Here is a 17760-nt window from a genome sequence, read left to right on the forward strand (position 1 = left end):
ATGTAATACATACTCACATAGAAACCAACATGTGTAAAATGATAAAGTTCGATCATTATCAACATCAATTTTATATAAAAAAAATAATTAAATAAAATAAAATATAGGTTTCAAAACAAATGACTTAGAGTGTAAAATAAGATGGCCAATATCTAAAAAAATATCTTTTTGCGTTTATTCGACACACTATTTTGAAATACTATATAAATACAACGCACATTTGACTATGTATTTAAATCACCTACGTCTTATTCTTTTGCAACGAAAGCATTTTAAATAATGCTAGTACACGGGTGGATGGTTCCGGCTATATAGTCAAGATTTTTAAAAACTTCATAGTGCCTTCAGTCAGAATAGAGTTGTAGAGAGAATGATGTAACCGAAAACCACAAGAAAGAAGAGACTTATACTACAGCAAACAAAAAAAATCATTTGTCTATAAATTTCAACATGAAAATAACACTGTTTTATGTGTTTGTATTTTGGACTATATGTTTGATCACTTCGCATAAAATTCCACCACAGTATTTTAGTAAGTATTATAGTTTTATTCTAATTTTGAAATGAGGTTAGATTTATACGATATATTGTAAAAATAACGTGTTTGCAATAAAAGTTTTTTTAATGCATCCACATCATTTCAGTGTATTACCTTTTTGAATTGTGCGACCGCATCCGTGTTACTAAAATCTATCATCTTTTGGAATTATGTATCGACATCATTCAAATTGATATATCATTTTGTATTTGTGTCTGCGTTATCCAATTCATCATTTGTCGTATAATGCATACACATGATTCCGAAGGAGTAAGTTTTGTTACTATGCTTTCGCGGTTTCCAGAAATTCACAAATCCGTACTTCTTCCTTTTTGTATTAAAAGAAAGACAATAAAACTCCCGTCGTTATACTGGGTATCTAAACTCAGTAATCTTTTAACAGAACAATATATAGCCCGCTTGTCAAACTGGTAAACAATTAATTAAATTATCTATCGCCTCCTGGAAGACAAAAAGTAGAAGTACAACAGCTTGCAATGTCTTGTCACCCCAGAACTTACATGCTAGTGAGGACGTATATCACATAAATCCCAGTGAACATATAGAATACTACCGAAACTAATGTTCTGCTTCATATTTACATCGATGGTGATATCCATGAATGCTTTCAAATTGGAATATATGACACATCTGAAGATTTCAACTTTCCAATCACTAACTTTTCATTTTATCATAAGTAACTAATTTTAGGTCCCATCGCATGGAATTAATATATTATCTCAAGTGGTACATTACGCCCGTGCACGTTCACAATATACATACTGCATGAGCAGATGTATGCTTTTAAAATGTTTATGATATATCTATAATAATATTAAGCATAGTATGCTGCCTTTTAGAAGGCCATAACTGTGTTGATATTACTTGAAATATAACATTTTTATTCAATGATATATATGAAGAAAAAAATTGCAGTTAAGAACTAACCGCTTCTTTTTGTAAATTTATTTGGTTGTAATATAAAACGTGCGGTATGGGCTTTGCTCATTGTTGAAGGCCGTACGGTGACCTATAGTTGTTAATTTCTGTGTTATTTTGGTCTTTTGTGGATAGTTGTCTCATTGGCAATCATACCACATCTTCTTTTTTATATTGGCCGATGTACATTTGTATGAAGGGCGGAAATGACTAAGAGTAGCTTTCAATACTTATAATTACATTATTTTAGGTGAATCCTAAACACACGATTTCTGTAAAGTTTTTCTTTAATTTTCCTGTGTACTTTATCGTGGAAGCTCGAATCATCATGCATATTACATTTCATTTTGAAATGAAGGTAAATTTCATAATGACGCGAGATTGATGTTAGCACATCAGAATAACGTATTGTAATTAAAAATGTATATGTAATGTAATTATTAAAAAAAAATGATCTGTGTAATATTTATTTCATACAGACAAATAACCAAATATAGGCTTGATATTTTCAATGATTTGTTAGTACTAAATGGTACTATACTAATGAGATATAGTAAAAAGGAAGGAAGAAAATACTTTTATATTAGTCCACTAAGAACATATGGGAAAATATAAAATCTTTAGAAAAAAATTCAATTGTTAAACTATAAACCATTTTTGTTTTACAACAAGTATTTGATTACAAATAAAGTTGTCTTTATATTAAATTGCATGAACGGATGTATCGGATGACCCTTGCATGACAAATCTTATCAAGAGAAAAAAGGATTGTGTTACCATAATATTATGCCCAAAGATATAATTTAAATGTCCCATCAACAGGTATGTAGTTTCTATGATTTTGAATAAGTACATACAACTTTTGATAATGAATATTTTTTTTTTTGCGTCATGCATTTATACAAAGTAATTTAAACATTTGTTTAAAAAAACAATCCTGTTATTATTTTGAGTTATTCTTTAGTTTCAAAATAAACCAGATTAAAGTTGAAGCAACTTTATCAAAGACAACAGAACATAACCAACAATCTATTGATAGTCCATACAATGTCTTAAGGTAGATTGATGGTATACCGCCATCTTGGATTGTACAATTACAGTACAAAATCGGTCTAGTTATTTGCCTAACTCTGCAAATTTAGACACAGATTTGCAATTCAATAGTTAGACTGTTTTTTCTATTTGAAGAAAACTTGTTAATTAATCGTATTATACAAAATATTTTAACAAATATCAATTTTTTGGTTTTAAAATAAAAAAAAATACAATAAGCAATTTAAGGGGAGATAACTCTTTTAGTACAAAATTTCTTTTTATTTTCTTAAAACATATTATAAAACCTTTCTTCTCACAATTTATTTCAAAATTCTATTTCATAGAATTTTTTTTATGCACACTAATGTGTTTTTATATGAACAAACTAACCAAATTTTGGCTATTTTCAACGACTCATAGCTTGAAAAATAGCACGGTGACCTATTCTTTTTACTTAATTTTTGAAAAGAGCATAGTAAAATCTTTATTTTGGCAAATTATAAAAAAATTCTGTCTCAAAAAATATATACTTGTGATCTACCTTAAAATTATTACATTTACATGAATAGATCACGGTAATTCTTTAGATTCAATCGAATCTGTGTTAGAACGATTTTTAACAAACATGTATGAACAAAACACACGATGTAAATAACTATTTTTAATTCCGACTGTGGTAGCTCGTTTCTAAAAAGGTGTCAATTACAATTTAAAAAGAATTAATCACCTTTAAATGTTCACCTACTACACCATAAAGGTAAAAGAGGGACAAAAGATACCAAAGGTACAGTCAAACTCATAAATCTAAAACCAACTGACAACGCCATGGCTAAAAATGAAAAAGAGAAATAGACAAACAACAGTACACATGACACAACATAGAAAACTAAAGAATAAACAACACGAACCTCTCAGGTGCTCCGGAAGGATAATAACATATTAGTCAGATGCATGTTACAGCAGAGAAAAGTAATGGTGATAGAGAATATTTAAAAGTTTTACATTCCTGTAAAAGTGAGAAACAATAAAAAGTACTAATTGTAAATAGTTATCAAAAGTACCCGGATTATAATGTAGTACGCCAGGCGCACGTTTCGTCTACATAAGACTCATCAGTGACGCTCATATCAAAATAATTATAAAGCCAAACTAGTACAAAGTTAAAGAGCATTGAGGATCCAAAATTCCAAAAAGATGTGCCAAATACGGCTAAGTTAATCTATTCCTGGGACAAGAAAATCCCTAGTTCTTCGAAAAATTCAAAGTTTTGTAAACAGGAAATTTATAAAAAAAATTACCACATAAAATGATAAATGCCATTGTGTGATTGGAAGAGGCCTTTGCTGTTACATTCATGTTCACCGAATCCACCCAAATTCTAATATTTCATTTATAACATAATAACACGTATATAAAAACTAGAAAACGTCTGAAATAAATAATCTACTATTCTTGAACTCAAAATGTGTACCAGCATTTCGTGTTTATTTGAGTATAGACGAAATCTAACTAACCATCAAAGTGACCTTCCGACTTCTGACAGTCATAAAACACGGCAAAAAGATAGATATAAATCGATAGCTATTCGCGTGCAATTGATTTTTTCTAGGTCTGTTTGATTTCATATTATAGGTTAAACAGCATGTTAACAATAGTCTTTACTTGTATAAGAATAAGTTTTTGTAAAACAAGTAACCAAAAAAAAATTCAAGTCCGAGGAAAATTCAAAACGGAAAGACCTTAATTAAATTACAAAATCAAAAGCTCAAACGCATCAAACGAATGGATTACAATTTTCATATTCTTGACTTGGTGCAGCCATTGTTTAGCTAGAAAAAATGGATTAAACCTAGTTTAATAGCTTGCTAAACCGCTCACTTGTATGACATTCGCATATTATTCTATTGACACCGTCTTATTTACCAATCAATAACCCAATCACATTGAATTTGACTTAATCAGGAACACTAACAGCAAAATATGTGAAAGCAAAAGATGAATAAGTACAGAAACATGTGAAAAGTAAATATGCCCAAAAGGGACCTCAAGTTACATGTAAGGTCAACTTTGTCTGAGAGAGTTTTTTTGAACATTTGATCGGACAATGTCAGTAAGGTATGCTAGTTGCAAGCATTTTCGAAGTCTGGAGAATCCCGGTGAACAAGTTGTAAACTTCGTTTAGAATTCCGCTTGGTTATTCACATATGGAGTATAAGTCTATAATGTTAATTAATGAAACGGGTTTATATAACATAGGTGTTGAAACGATTTTATTTGGGAAATTTTACGTTGCTTATAATGCGCATATTTATCTTTGTCGAACTTCAATAAAAGTTAAATGTTAAGGATCAATTAAATTACGAACATATTTACTAGCTTTAAGTTACATTTAAAACGTTGATATCGCTTTTTTAATTGATGTATGTGCACAAAAGACCTCAATGATATCGCCAATGACATTTGGGTTTTTTGACATGTGTACATATATTTGTATATATATATATTTTTAAGTTTGAAAGCCCTTCCTCAATGAAAACAATATTCATGGCCATTTTAATCACATTCAAAATTATTTGACTTCCGTGATTTTGAAAGAGTCAAATTTATTAAAGAGGCTATGTGCAGGGACCTTTTTTGAGACTTATAGTGTATAAAAGCTTGATATCGACTAGTCTTGGTTGGCTTAGATGCACTTGGTGGGATAGATAGAAAATTCGGAAAATCACATGCACTAAAATTTCGTTTTTCAGGAAATACCAAAGATGTAAATAATTTGAATGAACTAGAACAGCTTCTAAAAGAACGAACAAATGTAAGTATTATATGTTAAAAAATATCTAGCACGTACATGCAGTACTATAACACAGTTTAAACGAGAATGTAAGTACTAGACACAACTTAATATGATATAATGCACTTAAAAGACAAATAACCTGAATGAAAGAATATGTAAGTACGACATACCAAAACAATAATAAACTGTGAAGCTTAAAAAGATAACATGCAGGTTCAAAGGCAGCAATCAAATGATAGAACTGCTAGAGAGCAGAATTATGATACAAGATGCAAGGACAAGACAACAACCAAACATAAGTATTGTTAGACTACAGAATATCATTTCAGTAAACCATAATGTAATAACAATATTAAAACAAAGGGATTTAGTATGATTGTAAATGTGAAATCTATTCAGAATGATAAAAAGGTTAGGATGTAAACATATACTGGTCACCATGGGTCAACGAGACAACTAGCCAATCTGACTAAAGGGCAAGCTTAGAAACTACAGTCAATCAACAACAAAACACTCATGGTACGATTTACAATTCACAAAATATTTATTTATTCCAAATAGGTATATAAATTTTATGTAATTAATCATGTTAATTTGGTTTTACTTTTTTTTTTTATTAACGCAGAATAAGGCAATTTTGACATCTAGATTTCTATTCAAAAAACATAAAAATGTTAAAGCAATTTGCTGTAAACCAATCTTTTCAAAACTGTCATATACGCTAGATAATTTGATAATACCATTTAGAACAAACACTTTTTTTCCTGATTTGATACTAATTTTTTTTTCTCAATTTTATTTTATTTGACCATTTTGCATTGTTACGAAAGGGATATTCTCAATATACAAAAAGTCACATATATAATAACATATTTTACAGGAAGGAAAAGATCAAAAGGAGGCAGAAGAAGCAAGGAAGACTTCTCTGCACACAGAAGAAGAAATGAAGGTAAAGATGATGAAAAACACATGTTCAACGGTTTTTGGTTACCTTTTGCAGATACAGTTTTTGAATAAAAATTGTTTTAACTATGTCTTTACTATGTAATTAAGATCATGAAACACTTTAGTGATAGTTTGACCTACTTAAATGTTTGTTTAAAAAAAAAATCATGAAATATAAAGAAAGGAAAACGATTTGCTTTCACTGTTTGTGTTTTGATTTTTCTACATAACTGTTTTTAGGAGGAACAAGAAAATAGTGATGATGAAGAAGAAATAGAAAGAGCTTCACAGGGAGCGGATGAAAGGGAGATGAATGATTACGATAGAATAAAGGTTTGGATTTATTTTATGGTACTTTTTGGTTTGATCAGTTCTTTAAGGTTTGTATAAGGATTCGGAATTTTAAATATTTTGACGTCTTGCATTACCGAGGAGTAAGTCGTCGAAATGCGCATCTGATTAAAATTGGTACCATTAATGAATTTACTATAACCAATGAGGCATACATTTAGTTAATATATTGTAATTATTGATTGATGTGCAAAAATCATTATTTGAAGTTTGAAATCGCATCAAAATCTGGGACTCCAACATAAATTCCTACATCATTCATGAAAGGGGAAATTCTAGCAAATTGCGAAAATGTTTTCTCTTCAATGATATAAACTCAAAGGAGACCATGAAAATATCTCATCAATATACTAGAAATCCAACAATCCTGACAAGTACCGATTGTCGGGTTGTTTGCATGTTGATATCGTTAGATATCAGCTGCGAGTCACAATGTGATAAATTTTGGTCAAGTGAGCGTAGCGAACTAGTTCAAAAAGGCTTCATCTTGTGGCAAGCAGCAGATATTTTACAATATAAATATACAGACAACCAGATAATCGAATTATCGGCTTGTATTAGCGTATTTTACAAGATAGAAACATTTGTTTTCATTGTTTCACAAGCAAAGCGGAAGTTGATAAGCTCGGGTTAATCGTTTCAACGTCGATTTAAACATTTTGGACGTCGGTGATATGTTTGGGTCAAAAGTATTCATGCTGGGCTAATGTATTTGACGTCACAAAGCCGTGATTGCTTTCATAAATATTGTGATCTAGTATAATCAACCATTGATGTCAATCGGTGTTGATTCTTAGAAATTCTAATTTACTAATTATGTCCTATTCTTCTAACGTTCTGTTTCTGGTTTAAATTTTGTTTTAAAATTTTATGTTGGATGGAAATTGTATTTTGTTAGGATCCACAAGAAAGACTTGGCCATAAGTTGCATACCGCCCAAACATATCTTGACAGATCAGGCAAGGTTAATGCAAGAAAAACTGAAGAAAGCATGACCACGTTTCCAGATAAGGAAAGGTTGTTGACAGAGAAAATCAACGAATGGAGAACGACAAATGAAAATGAAAAAGAGGACGCAGAAGAATTACCTGTAGATCATCCTGAGGTATATAAGATTGCTTTTAAATCTTATATTTTGTTTTGTAGGAAACAGATGAATTTGAGAATCGATTCTCCTTTCAATGACAATCTTATAATAAATATCGGAATTCATATTATTTCGATGGGAAGGCTGCAAGACATATCTTGAATGATATGTCAGATTGAAAGCAATTCTCGTGAACGTTTGGTAAATTTTTCATTTAATTTTGGTTGAGGATGGTAAAGGTTTATTTTCGTGCAACGTGTTTTGCCATTTTTATTTCACGTGCAGCCGTGAAAAAGGTTCGTTATTCACCGTGTTTCGTGAAATCGGTAAAAAGATCAACGTACAAGAAATTTTTAATTGTTCGTTCATCGTGAAATGGCAATTTTATTTCCCGTTCTTTCGTGCAGATACCCTTTCTTCACGCCCCTCTTGGTTGATAAAATGGATTTAAAAAAATATTTTTTTGGGGAATCGACATTTTTACAAATACATTGAGAACACATGGACATTAACGCGTTAGTTGGTGTTTGATTATAACGCCAAAACAGAGGTTAGCTTTTTGAATTTTCCCTTACTTGTCAAATTCATCCCAAGCCTGTAGGGTAATTGCATACATGAATTCAGCCGCTAAACGTCCCTTTGTCGAAACAAGATGATACATGAATTCAGTTCTTATTGATGAAAAGCTTAGGTCTTCGTGTAGATATAGATATGGTTTGGTTTTCAGCTTTTCATTAATTGTTTTGGTCATTTTGAAGAAATTTTGCAGGCAACATTAGTGAAATAATTAGATTTTCTATTAACAATTAAGTGTAGATTGGCTTCTATAGATTTTCAATATGCTAAACAATCTTTATATTTTCACTTTGATAATTGAGTTTCACATTTTCTGAAATGTAGAAAAAGAAAATTTGTCTAAATTTGTTTAATACAATTTTACTGCAAATTTCATTTTCAGATTTTTTTCTTTGTGTGCATGTTTCACCACTAAGGATTATAGCTTCTTTATTCGATTTTTTTACGGAATTCAAATATATCCTTAGATCTGACAATTTGATTACAGATGAACTATTTAAAGAGGAATCATCTATCTTGTTGAATTTATTTTAGGCTATTGACCCAGACGACCCTGTATCTAACCTGCTTGAAGGTATGGAAATTGAGAACAATGGACATCCTCATCTTGTAAGTATTTGTACATGTTTAATAATTTGGACTTCGGGTGAAATGAACCTAAACACGATTTTAGTAGCTTGAAATAAGAAAATAAATGTTATAGATACAGCAATCCAACAAGATCTCGAAGTTTTGTGGTATCAGACAAAATGAACAGTTCGTTGAATGCTGTTCTTTATTCTTTTAACAGTTGGCCCTTTTGTTCTCGCAATCATAATGCACCGATTGACAGTCTTTGTTACGTAAACAATTGAATTGATGCACTTATCATAGCACAAGTAAAAGTCAAACTTCAATGTGTAAAAGATGTATTCTTGAAACTCAAGTCACTGAAAGACAGGACCATCTAACCTTAGCAAAAAACATTTTCATTTCAGATCAATTCTAATTGCTAAAAAAAACTCTGAAAAGTACATAAATAACCATACGAAATGTGTTACCAAATAAGCATCAAGATAACAAAAGTAATTGTTTTCACTATTTCATAAAATTTGCAATGTTCAATCAGTTTGTTTTCATCCATTAAACATTAATGAAAATAGCATGGAATAGTGCAAACGGTACTCTTTAGAAGTTTGAATTCTTAAGAAGATACTGAAACCAGTTATAAAGAGAAAATACTAATTAAAAAAATGAGGCGAAAGATACCAAAGGGACATTAACTCTCAAAAGTCGAAAATAAACTTATATGGCTGAAAAAAGAAAAAAAAAATCCAAGCAGACAAACAATAGTACACAAAACACAACATATAAGGCTAACTATTGAGCAACACGAACCCAAACAAAAACTAGGGTTATCTAATGTGCTCTGAAAGTGTAAGCGCAGACCCTGGTCAACATGTGGCACTGTCCTGTTGCTCATGTTAGTACAAACCAAGTCATAAATCACATTCTGGAAAAGGGGGAATGATTGTAGTTACGATATATGGAATTGAACGTTATTATGATTAACAGGTTCAGGGACTTCACCCAGAAGATAGCCCAAGACGTACAGGGATTCCTACGACTCACTAAGACTTATACCAGAACAGATAGCACAATAATATGATAAAATATAATTATGATTTACTGAGTCAGGGACTTCATTCAGAAGAAAGTGCTAAAACGTACGGAGATTCCACCGACTCACACAGACTAATACCAGAACAGATAACACAATAATCTGTTAAAATGTAATTATAATTTACAGGTTCAGGGACTTCATCCAAAAGATAGCGCTAAAAAGTACGGGGACTCCTACGACCCACATAGACTTATACCAGAACAGATGATTAAATGTAATCATAATAAATAGGTTCAGGGATTTCATCCAGAAGATAGTGCCAAGACGTACGGTGATTCCCACGCCTCACACAGATTTATACCAGAAAAGATAGAACAATACTCTGATTAAATATAATTATAATAAACAGGTTCAGGGACTTCATCCAGAAGATAGCGCCAAGACGTACAGGGATTCCCACGATTGACACAGACTTATACCAGAACAGATAGCACAATAATCTGATTAAATGTAGTTATAATTTACAGGTCCAGGGACTTCATCCAAAAGATAGCGCTAAATAAAGGCAACAGTAGTATACCGCTGTTCAAAACTCATAAATCCATGGACAAAAAACAAAATCGGGGTAACAAACTAAAACCGAGGGAAACGCATTAAATATAAGAGGAGAACAACGACACAACACCGAAACGCAACACACACAGAAACGGACCAAGCAATAGACAAAACGCCACGCTAAGACGTACGGTGATTCCCACGACTCACATAGACTTATACCAGAACAGATAGAACAATAATCTGATTAAATGTAATTATAATTAACAGGTTCAGGGACTAAATCCAGAAGATAGCACCAAGACGTACGGGGATTCCCACGACTCACACATACTTATACCAGAACAAATAGCACAATAATCTGATTAAATGTAATTATAATCAACAGTTTCAGGGACTTCATCCAGAAGATAGGGCCAATACGTACGGTGAATACCTAGACTCACATAGGCTTATACCAGAAGAGGTAGAACAATAATCTGATTAAATGTAATTATGATAAACAGGTTCAGGGACTTCATCCAGAAGATAGTGACAAGACTTATGGTGATTCCAACGCCTCACACAGACTAATACCAGAACAGATAGAACACTAATCTGATTAAATGTAATTATAATAAACAGGTTCAGGGACTTCATCAAGAAGACAGTGCTAAGATCTAAGGTGATTCCCACGACTCGCACAAACCTATACCAGAACAAATAGCGCAATAATCTGATTAAATGTAATTATGATAAACAGGTTCAAGGACTTCATCCAGAAGACAGTGCTAAGACGTACGGGGATTCCCACGACTCACACAAACTTATATCAAAACAGATAGCACAATAATCTGATTAAATGTAATTATAATTAACAGGTTTCGGTACTTCATCCAGAAGATAGCACCAAGACGTACTGTGATTCCCACGACTCACACAAACTTATACCAGAACAGATTGCACAATAATCTGATTAAATGTAATTATAATTAACAGGTTCAGGGACTTCATCCAGAAGATAGTGCCAAGACGTACGGGGATTCACACGACTCGCATAAACTTATCCCAGAACAGATAGCAGAACTTGAATTAGATTCAGTGAGTAAAGATTTTGGTATCAATGTGAAATCAAATATTGATAATAATATCTGTATCGTACCGTATTGAAATTATTGTAACATTAATGTTGCTATAAAAATAGAAATGTAAAAATATTAAGGCAATGCTCTTGAACTTTGTACTTGTTTGGTTTTACAACTATTTTGATCTGAGCGTCACTGATGAGTCTTATGTAGACGAAACGCGCGTCTGGCGTAATAAATTATAATCCTGGTACCTTTGATAGCTATTAGAAGCTTATATCCGTCTCATTAATATCTTAGAAGCTTATACCTGTCTAAATAAGTAGGACGTAGTCATTTATTTGTAAAAAAATCAGATTAAAGACAGCTAACGGTGCATATTATGGCTTCACGTCTTTTAAACAAAACCGTGATACTATAAAAAAATATAAATTACTAATAAACAGAATATATAAACTCATCATAGATACCAGGATTGAAATGTTGACTCATCAGTTTTTGATATCGCCTCATGGAGTGATTTATATGACTGAATATGAAAATGACAACATTTATTATTAAGGGATTTCTGTCTCTTATTTCATCCAATTCGCAACGTCAAAATCCACATTGATAAAATTTGATGATTCTTGACATAATACCATATGGCATAATATATATTTTCCAGGAAGATTCCGGCTCAAGAAAGAGAAATTTTTACACTAATACAAATTATCTTTGGAAAAAAAGAATTGTTCCTTATAGAATATATAACATGTGTAAGTACTGAACTCTTTTTACAACACTTGTATTCATAGTGTCACTAGTTGCTCCCTATGGAGAATATAACATGCATGTTTAATACGTAATTCTTTTTCCAAATTTGAAAACTATTAGTCACGGAGAGTAGGGCAGTTTTACAAAGTAATTTTTCAGTGGCAGTAATAACACTAGAACTTTCGTTGAAACAAACTAGTTTTGGTGAAACAATGGCCAAATCATCTTTTTGAAATGTTTAATATCCTGTCAAATTTGGTATAAAATGCAAATGAAGATAATATTTCACTATTTCTGTCAGATTAATTGAAATCTGTCAAAACATTTACTTTGTTAAATATTATTATGGCAAGTTTATGTTACTTGTATATGCCAATTTATGGTGGTATCACTATGGGTGTCTTCCGCCACCTGAATTGTAAAGAACAGAGAACCTCAGGTCCAGATTTTCTATCTAGTTAGCAAAATTGTGATGCAGGAATGAAGATATTAAATGTGAATTTTCATTTAAAAGAACCAATTTATAGGAATATAACTTATGAATATTAATATTTTTACAAGTGTAGATTATTTTTGGTTGTTTTTAAATGTTTTTAAATTGGCTTTTTTAGGGGAGGTAACTCTAAAACAGTGGATTTTCTGAAGGAATCTACACGGATTTTTCCTATTTTGTATTTTTAGCTTCAAAAAACGTACGGTGATCCTATCTTTTCTTTCTGATATTCTCAGGTAGCAATAAACAGTTAGGAAAAAATATCTAAATTTTCCCTCATGAATTTTACCATCCCCTTTTCATTGCTTTCTTGCAATATCAAGCTTACTGTTTGTGTCATATATGTGCATATGCATGGAATCAAAATCTTCCATATCCTTTATATAAAATGGTAAAATATAGTGTCTTTTGGGTGTATCCATGGCAACAATCTGCATTTATTTGCTATAAAATATTGCAAAAAGTGGGGAAAAGATGTCACATATTTCCCCACAATTTGACTAAAAGTAGAATTTCAATCGCTTGAAGTAATACCTTTTCTGAAGCTGTATACATATATCTTTCAGTTAATCCAATGAAAATTATATGTCTTTCGTCTCATTTGTTTTGTAAATAAACTCATCATAGACCAAGACTAAATTTAGTATATATGCCAGACGCGCGTTTCGTCTACAAAAGACTCATCAGTGACGCTCGAATCCAAAAAAGTTAAAAAGGCCAAATAAAATACGAAGTTGAAGAGCATTGAGGACTAAAATTCCTAAACTTTTTGGCAAATACAGCTAAAGTAATCTATGCCTGAGGAAGAAAAGCCTTAGTATTTCAAATAATTCAAAAATTTGTAAACAGTAAATTTATAAATATAACCATATCAATGACAATTCATGTCAGCACAAAAAGTGCTGACTAATAAGCTTGTGATACCCTCGGGGAAATAAATCTCCACCAGCAGTGGCATCGACCCAGTGGTTGTAAATAAACTCATCATAGATAGCAGGACTAAATTTAGTATATACGCCATACGCGCGTTTGATCTACAAAAGACTCATCAGTGACGCTCGAATCCAAAAAAGTTAAAAAGGCCAAATAAAGTACGAAGTTCTAAAATTGCGTCAAAAACTTCGAGTAGAAAAAAAGTGTTTGTAAACATTACATTTATTTCTGGACCGATGGCTTGTCTAGCTATGAAAATACTAAGAGTCAAACAGAATAACCAATAAAACATGATAAAAAAATAATCTTAATGTTTGAAGGCTAAATAAGTACTCAGCTGTCTAAAAATTAATTTTATTACACAATAACTTTCATGTTTGAAAAATCCACCGGGGCCAAAATGCGAAACTAAACTCTTTACTGTGTTTTGCTACCTCAAAGCATTGTCTCAAAGCTGTCTTTTCCTAATTTATTTTACAATTCTATCATTTTCTTTACTTTCTAATCACAAAATGGTGGTTTTTCCATATACTTCCTTTTATATTTCGGTTTGTGCAGTATTGTTCGTTTTAGACGATCCGACTTATATTAATTTGCTTGTTGGTTATTTCTTTAGACTCTTATATATGTATCCAAAATTCGTGTATTTGGTTTTGATGTTCTATTTGGTATTCTGATAGGATTGTGTTTTGTCGTTGTTCTTCTCTTATATTAAATGCGTTTCCCTCAGTTTTAGTTTGTTACCCCGATTTTGTTTTTTGTCCATGGATTTATGAGTTTTGAACAGCAGTATACTACTGTTGCCTTTATTTATATACACGCGCATGCTTTTTCTCATAACCAAGGAATCAAGAGTGAACAAAAATATAATAGTGCTTCTATTAACACAAATTGGTTCTCATGAAAATAAAGGAATTAACGTCTGAAATTTACATCTAATTATCTTTTATTTGGTCAAAAACATACCATTTGTTTAACATTTGCTTTTTTAATTGCAGCCACAAGTTCTATAACAGTTATTAACAAAGCCATTAAACAGTTTCATGACTTTACATGTATCAAATGGGTAACAACCTCTGACCCCTTGTTCAACCCAACAGAACTCGGACACCAGAATGTTATAACCTTTATAAATGCAAAGTAAGTAATTGAATGTAGGAACGGTTTGATATGTAAAATCAAAAGTTTTCATTCATTGTTTTAACTTTTCATTTGAAAATGTTAAATAAATCCTTACGTTCGATTTTGTCTTGTTTAATTGAATTGCCCCTTTTCCCTAAACTAAGGGAACAGTATGAACTTTGAAAGGAGCAAGATCAGGTGCATCGACAGGTAAACTGTCTAGTGCTATGCTTGCACCACCCGTGATTTAAATCCAGACTCGGTCTTGTTCACTAAAGAATTGATCAAACCCAGATCAACTACCGTCACTGTGTTTATTAGTAAGATACAACTGGTGGATTTCTGTATGTACAATACTATGATTGAACTTGATGAAAATGCAACATTTTCTTGCCTGTGACCACACAGTTACATCCCCCGAGACGAAACAACAACAAACAAACCGTCCCAAAAAGAACCTAACCAAACAAACAACATCCTCCCTTAAAAAAAAAGAGCGAAAAAAACCCAAAATATTTTAAGTCTCGTATTCTTGAATTTTCAGAGGTTGTTGGTCCTACGTTGGAAATGTGAATCCTAAAAGAAACAACATACAGTATCTAGGCTTGGCAGAACCAGGTTGTATAAGTGTAAGTATGTCCAATGAAATGCATGCAACTCCATTCAGAAGACCAATTATCACAATGTTTTGCACGTGTTTAAATAGTTTTAATAACTACTAGTATGTTGTTTCATTTCAAATTTTTAACAAACAAAAAATTTAAAATTCAAATGCGGGCAATGACGATTTTATTTACACCTATCAGAGATTGAACTTTAGAAAATAGATTCCCAATCGGCAATAAAAAACTACCAAATGAATATAATTTAGACAAATATAATTTTGTAGTAAATTTTTACCAAGGATTTTATGCATTGGAGCATATTTCATTGAAACATGGTATCGTCCGGGTTAATTCCACGAAAGAAAATAACTCCATATAGGTATATAAACGTTATATGTCAAATCGGAAGCTAAAATATATTTCTTTACAAAAGTGTATGCACTCATTAGTAGTAACACTGGTGACCATCACTAAGAACAAAGGGTGTCTTTTGTAAGTAATATATACATTTCAACAATTTCATCACATTTGGTTTTTTTTTTATTATTTTTTCTTGTCCAATAATTATCAAGTTAAAATTAAGAAAATGCTTTATTTACAGGTTGGTACATCTGTTCATGAAATGTTACATGCCATTGGAGGAAAACATGAACAATCTAGAGCTGATCGTGATAACTACATCACAATAGAATGGCCAAACGTAAAGAAAGGACGGAACAATAACAACATGGTGAAGGCTAACACACAAGACAATAATCCTTATGATGCAGAATCAGCCATGCAGTACAGTTTGTATGTAAGTATGTCTACAGTTTAAGAAAAAAAATATGAGTAAAAAAGATGTGGACCAAGGTGAATAGTTTGTTGAAACTAAAATATTACATAAACAATCAAAGTACATATTGAAGATATTTTCTCTAATTTTTGTGCTATTTTCTGACCGGTGTGAGAAAAATATTTCTCCTAACTAGTGAAAAATCTGTTCTCGGCAAATGATTGGTTGAAGTTTAATTGCGACGTTAAATTTTCTTGTTTTCTTTTGCATTTTCTTATTATGACGTCATTAAAAAGGCGACCATACCTGACGTCACATCAAAAGTACCCAACTTTCTTTAAATCTTTAAAAAGGAAGGATAAAAATCATAAGAGAAATAGATTCCACCACTGTAACTCGTGTATTACGATATTTCTCCACTCTCACCAGTTAAATTTTAATTATTTGAAAAGCTCCACAAGCTTCGCGCTTTAAATATTAGAATTTAACTGTCTCGGTTGGAGAAATATCGTAATATGCTCTTTGTAGATGTGGAATCTATATCTACTAATGTGTCTTCTTTTGCACTACATGACAAATTTTAGATTGTATTGTATGTTTGTTGTATACCGGTATGATATATGTATACACGTTAGTTTGGTGTTCAATGACATCATTTGATACGGGACTTATTAGCAATTTATGCTTTTCAGGCTTTTTCAACCAATGGTAAAAAAACTATTCAGTTTAAAGATCAAAGATTAGAGTTTTTGGCGGATTCAGCTGATGGTTTAGAGTTCTATGATATACAAGATGTTACTGATGCCTACAAATGTACAGGTAAGTGTAGAGTTCTATGATATACAAGATGTTACTGATGCCTATAAATGTACAGGTAAGTGTAGAGTTTTATGATACGCAAGATGTTACTGATGCCTATAAATGTACAGGTAAATGTAAAGTTCGATGTTACTGATGCTTATAAATGTACAGGTAAGCTAGGAGTTCTATGATATACAAGATGTTACTGATGCCTATAAATGTACAGGTAAGTTTAAAGTTCTATGATACGCAAGATGTTACTGATGCCTATAAATGTACAGGTAAATGTAAAGCTCTATGATATACAAGATGTTACTGATGCTTATAAATGTACAGGTAAGTTTAGAGTTCTATGATACACAAGATGTTACTGATGCCTATAAATGTACAGGTAAATGTAAAGTTCTATGATATACAAGATGTTACTGATGCTTACAAATGTACAGATTAGTGTAGAGTTCTATGATATACAAGATGTTACTGATGCCTATAAATGTATAGGTACATGTAAAGTTCTATGATATACAAGATGTTACTGATGCTTACAAATGTACAGGTAAGTGTAGAGTTCTATGATACACAAGATGTTACTGATGCCTATAAATGTACAGGTAAGTGTAGAGTTCTATGATACACAAGATGTTACTGATGCTTACAAATGTACAGATTAGTGTAGAGTTCTATGATACACAAGATGTTACTGATGCCTATAAATGTACAGGTAAATGTAAAGTTCTATGATATACAAGATGTTACTGATGCTTACAAATGTACAGATTAGTGTAGAG

At 31.6% G+C, this 17760-nt stretch overlaps 1 protein-coding gene across 2 annotated transcripts in view; it reads left to right on the plus strand.

Annotated features, from left to right (window-relative positions):
• The first annotated feature begins 281 nt into the window (after nucleotides 1-281).
• LOC143055254 (MAM and LDL-receptor class A domain-containing protein 1-like) overlaps nucleotides 282-17760 on the plus strand; it is a 52176-nt gene continuing 34697 nt past the window's right edge. The window contains exons 1-13 of one of the 2 annotated variants that reach the window (XM_076228385.1): nucleotides 286-532; nucleotides 5263-5324; nucleotides 5706-5825; nucleotides 6187-6255; nucleotides 6492-6584; nucleotides 7501-7707; nucleotides 8800-8874; nucleotides 11402-11503; nucleotides 12155-12245; nucleotides 14668-14809; nucleotides 15336-15420; nucleotides 15998-16192; nucleotides 16864-16990. In XM_076228385.1, coding sequence (XP_076084500.1) covers nucleotides 5823-5825; nucleotides 6187-6255; nucleotides 6492-6584; nucleotides 7501-7707; nucleotides 8800-8874; nucleotides 11402-11503; nucleotides 12155-12245; nucleotides 14668-14809; nucleotides 15336-15420; nucleotides 15998-16192; nucleotides 16864-16990 — 1189 coding nt within the window. In that variant the 5' untranslated portion in view covers nucleotides 286-532; nucleotides 5263-5324; nucleotides 5706-5822. Of the gene's footprint in view, nucleotides 533-5262; nucleotides 5325-5705; nucleotides 5826-6186; nucleotides 6256-6491; nucleotides 6585-7500; nucleotides 7708-8799; nucleotides 8875-11401; nucleotides 11504-12154; nucleotides 12246-14667; nucleotides 14810-15335; nucleotides 15421-15997; nucleotides 16193-16863; nucleotides 16991-17760 lie in introns of both variants that reach the window. The other variant, XM_076228384.1, reaches the window with a different exon arrangement.

This window comes from Mytilus galloprovincialis, chromosome 12 (genome assembly GCF_965363235.1).
Source record: "Mytilus galloprovincialis chromosome 12, xbMytGall1.hap1.1, whole genome shotgun sequence".
Taxonomy (NCBI): Eukaryota; Metazoa; Mollusca; class Bivalvia; order Mytilida; family Mytilidae; genus Mytilus; species Mytilus galloprovincialis.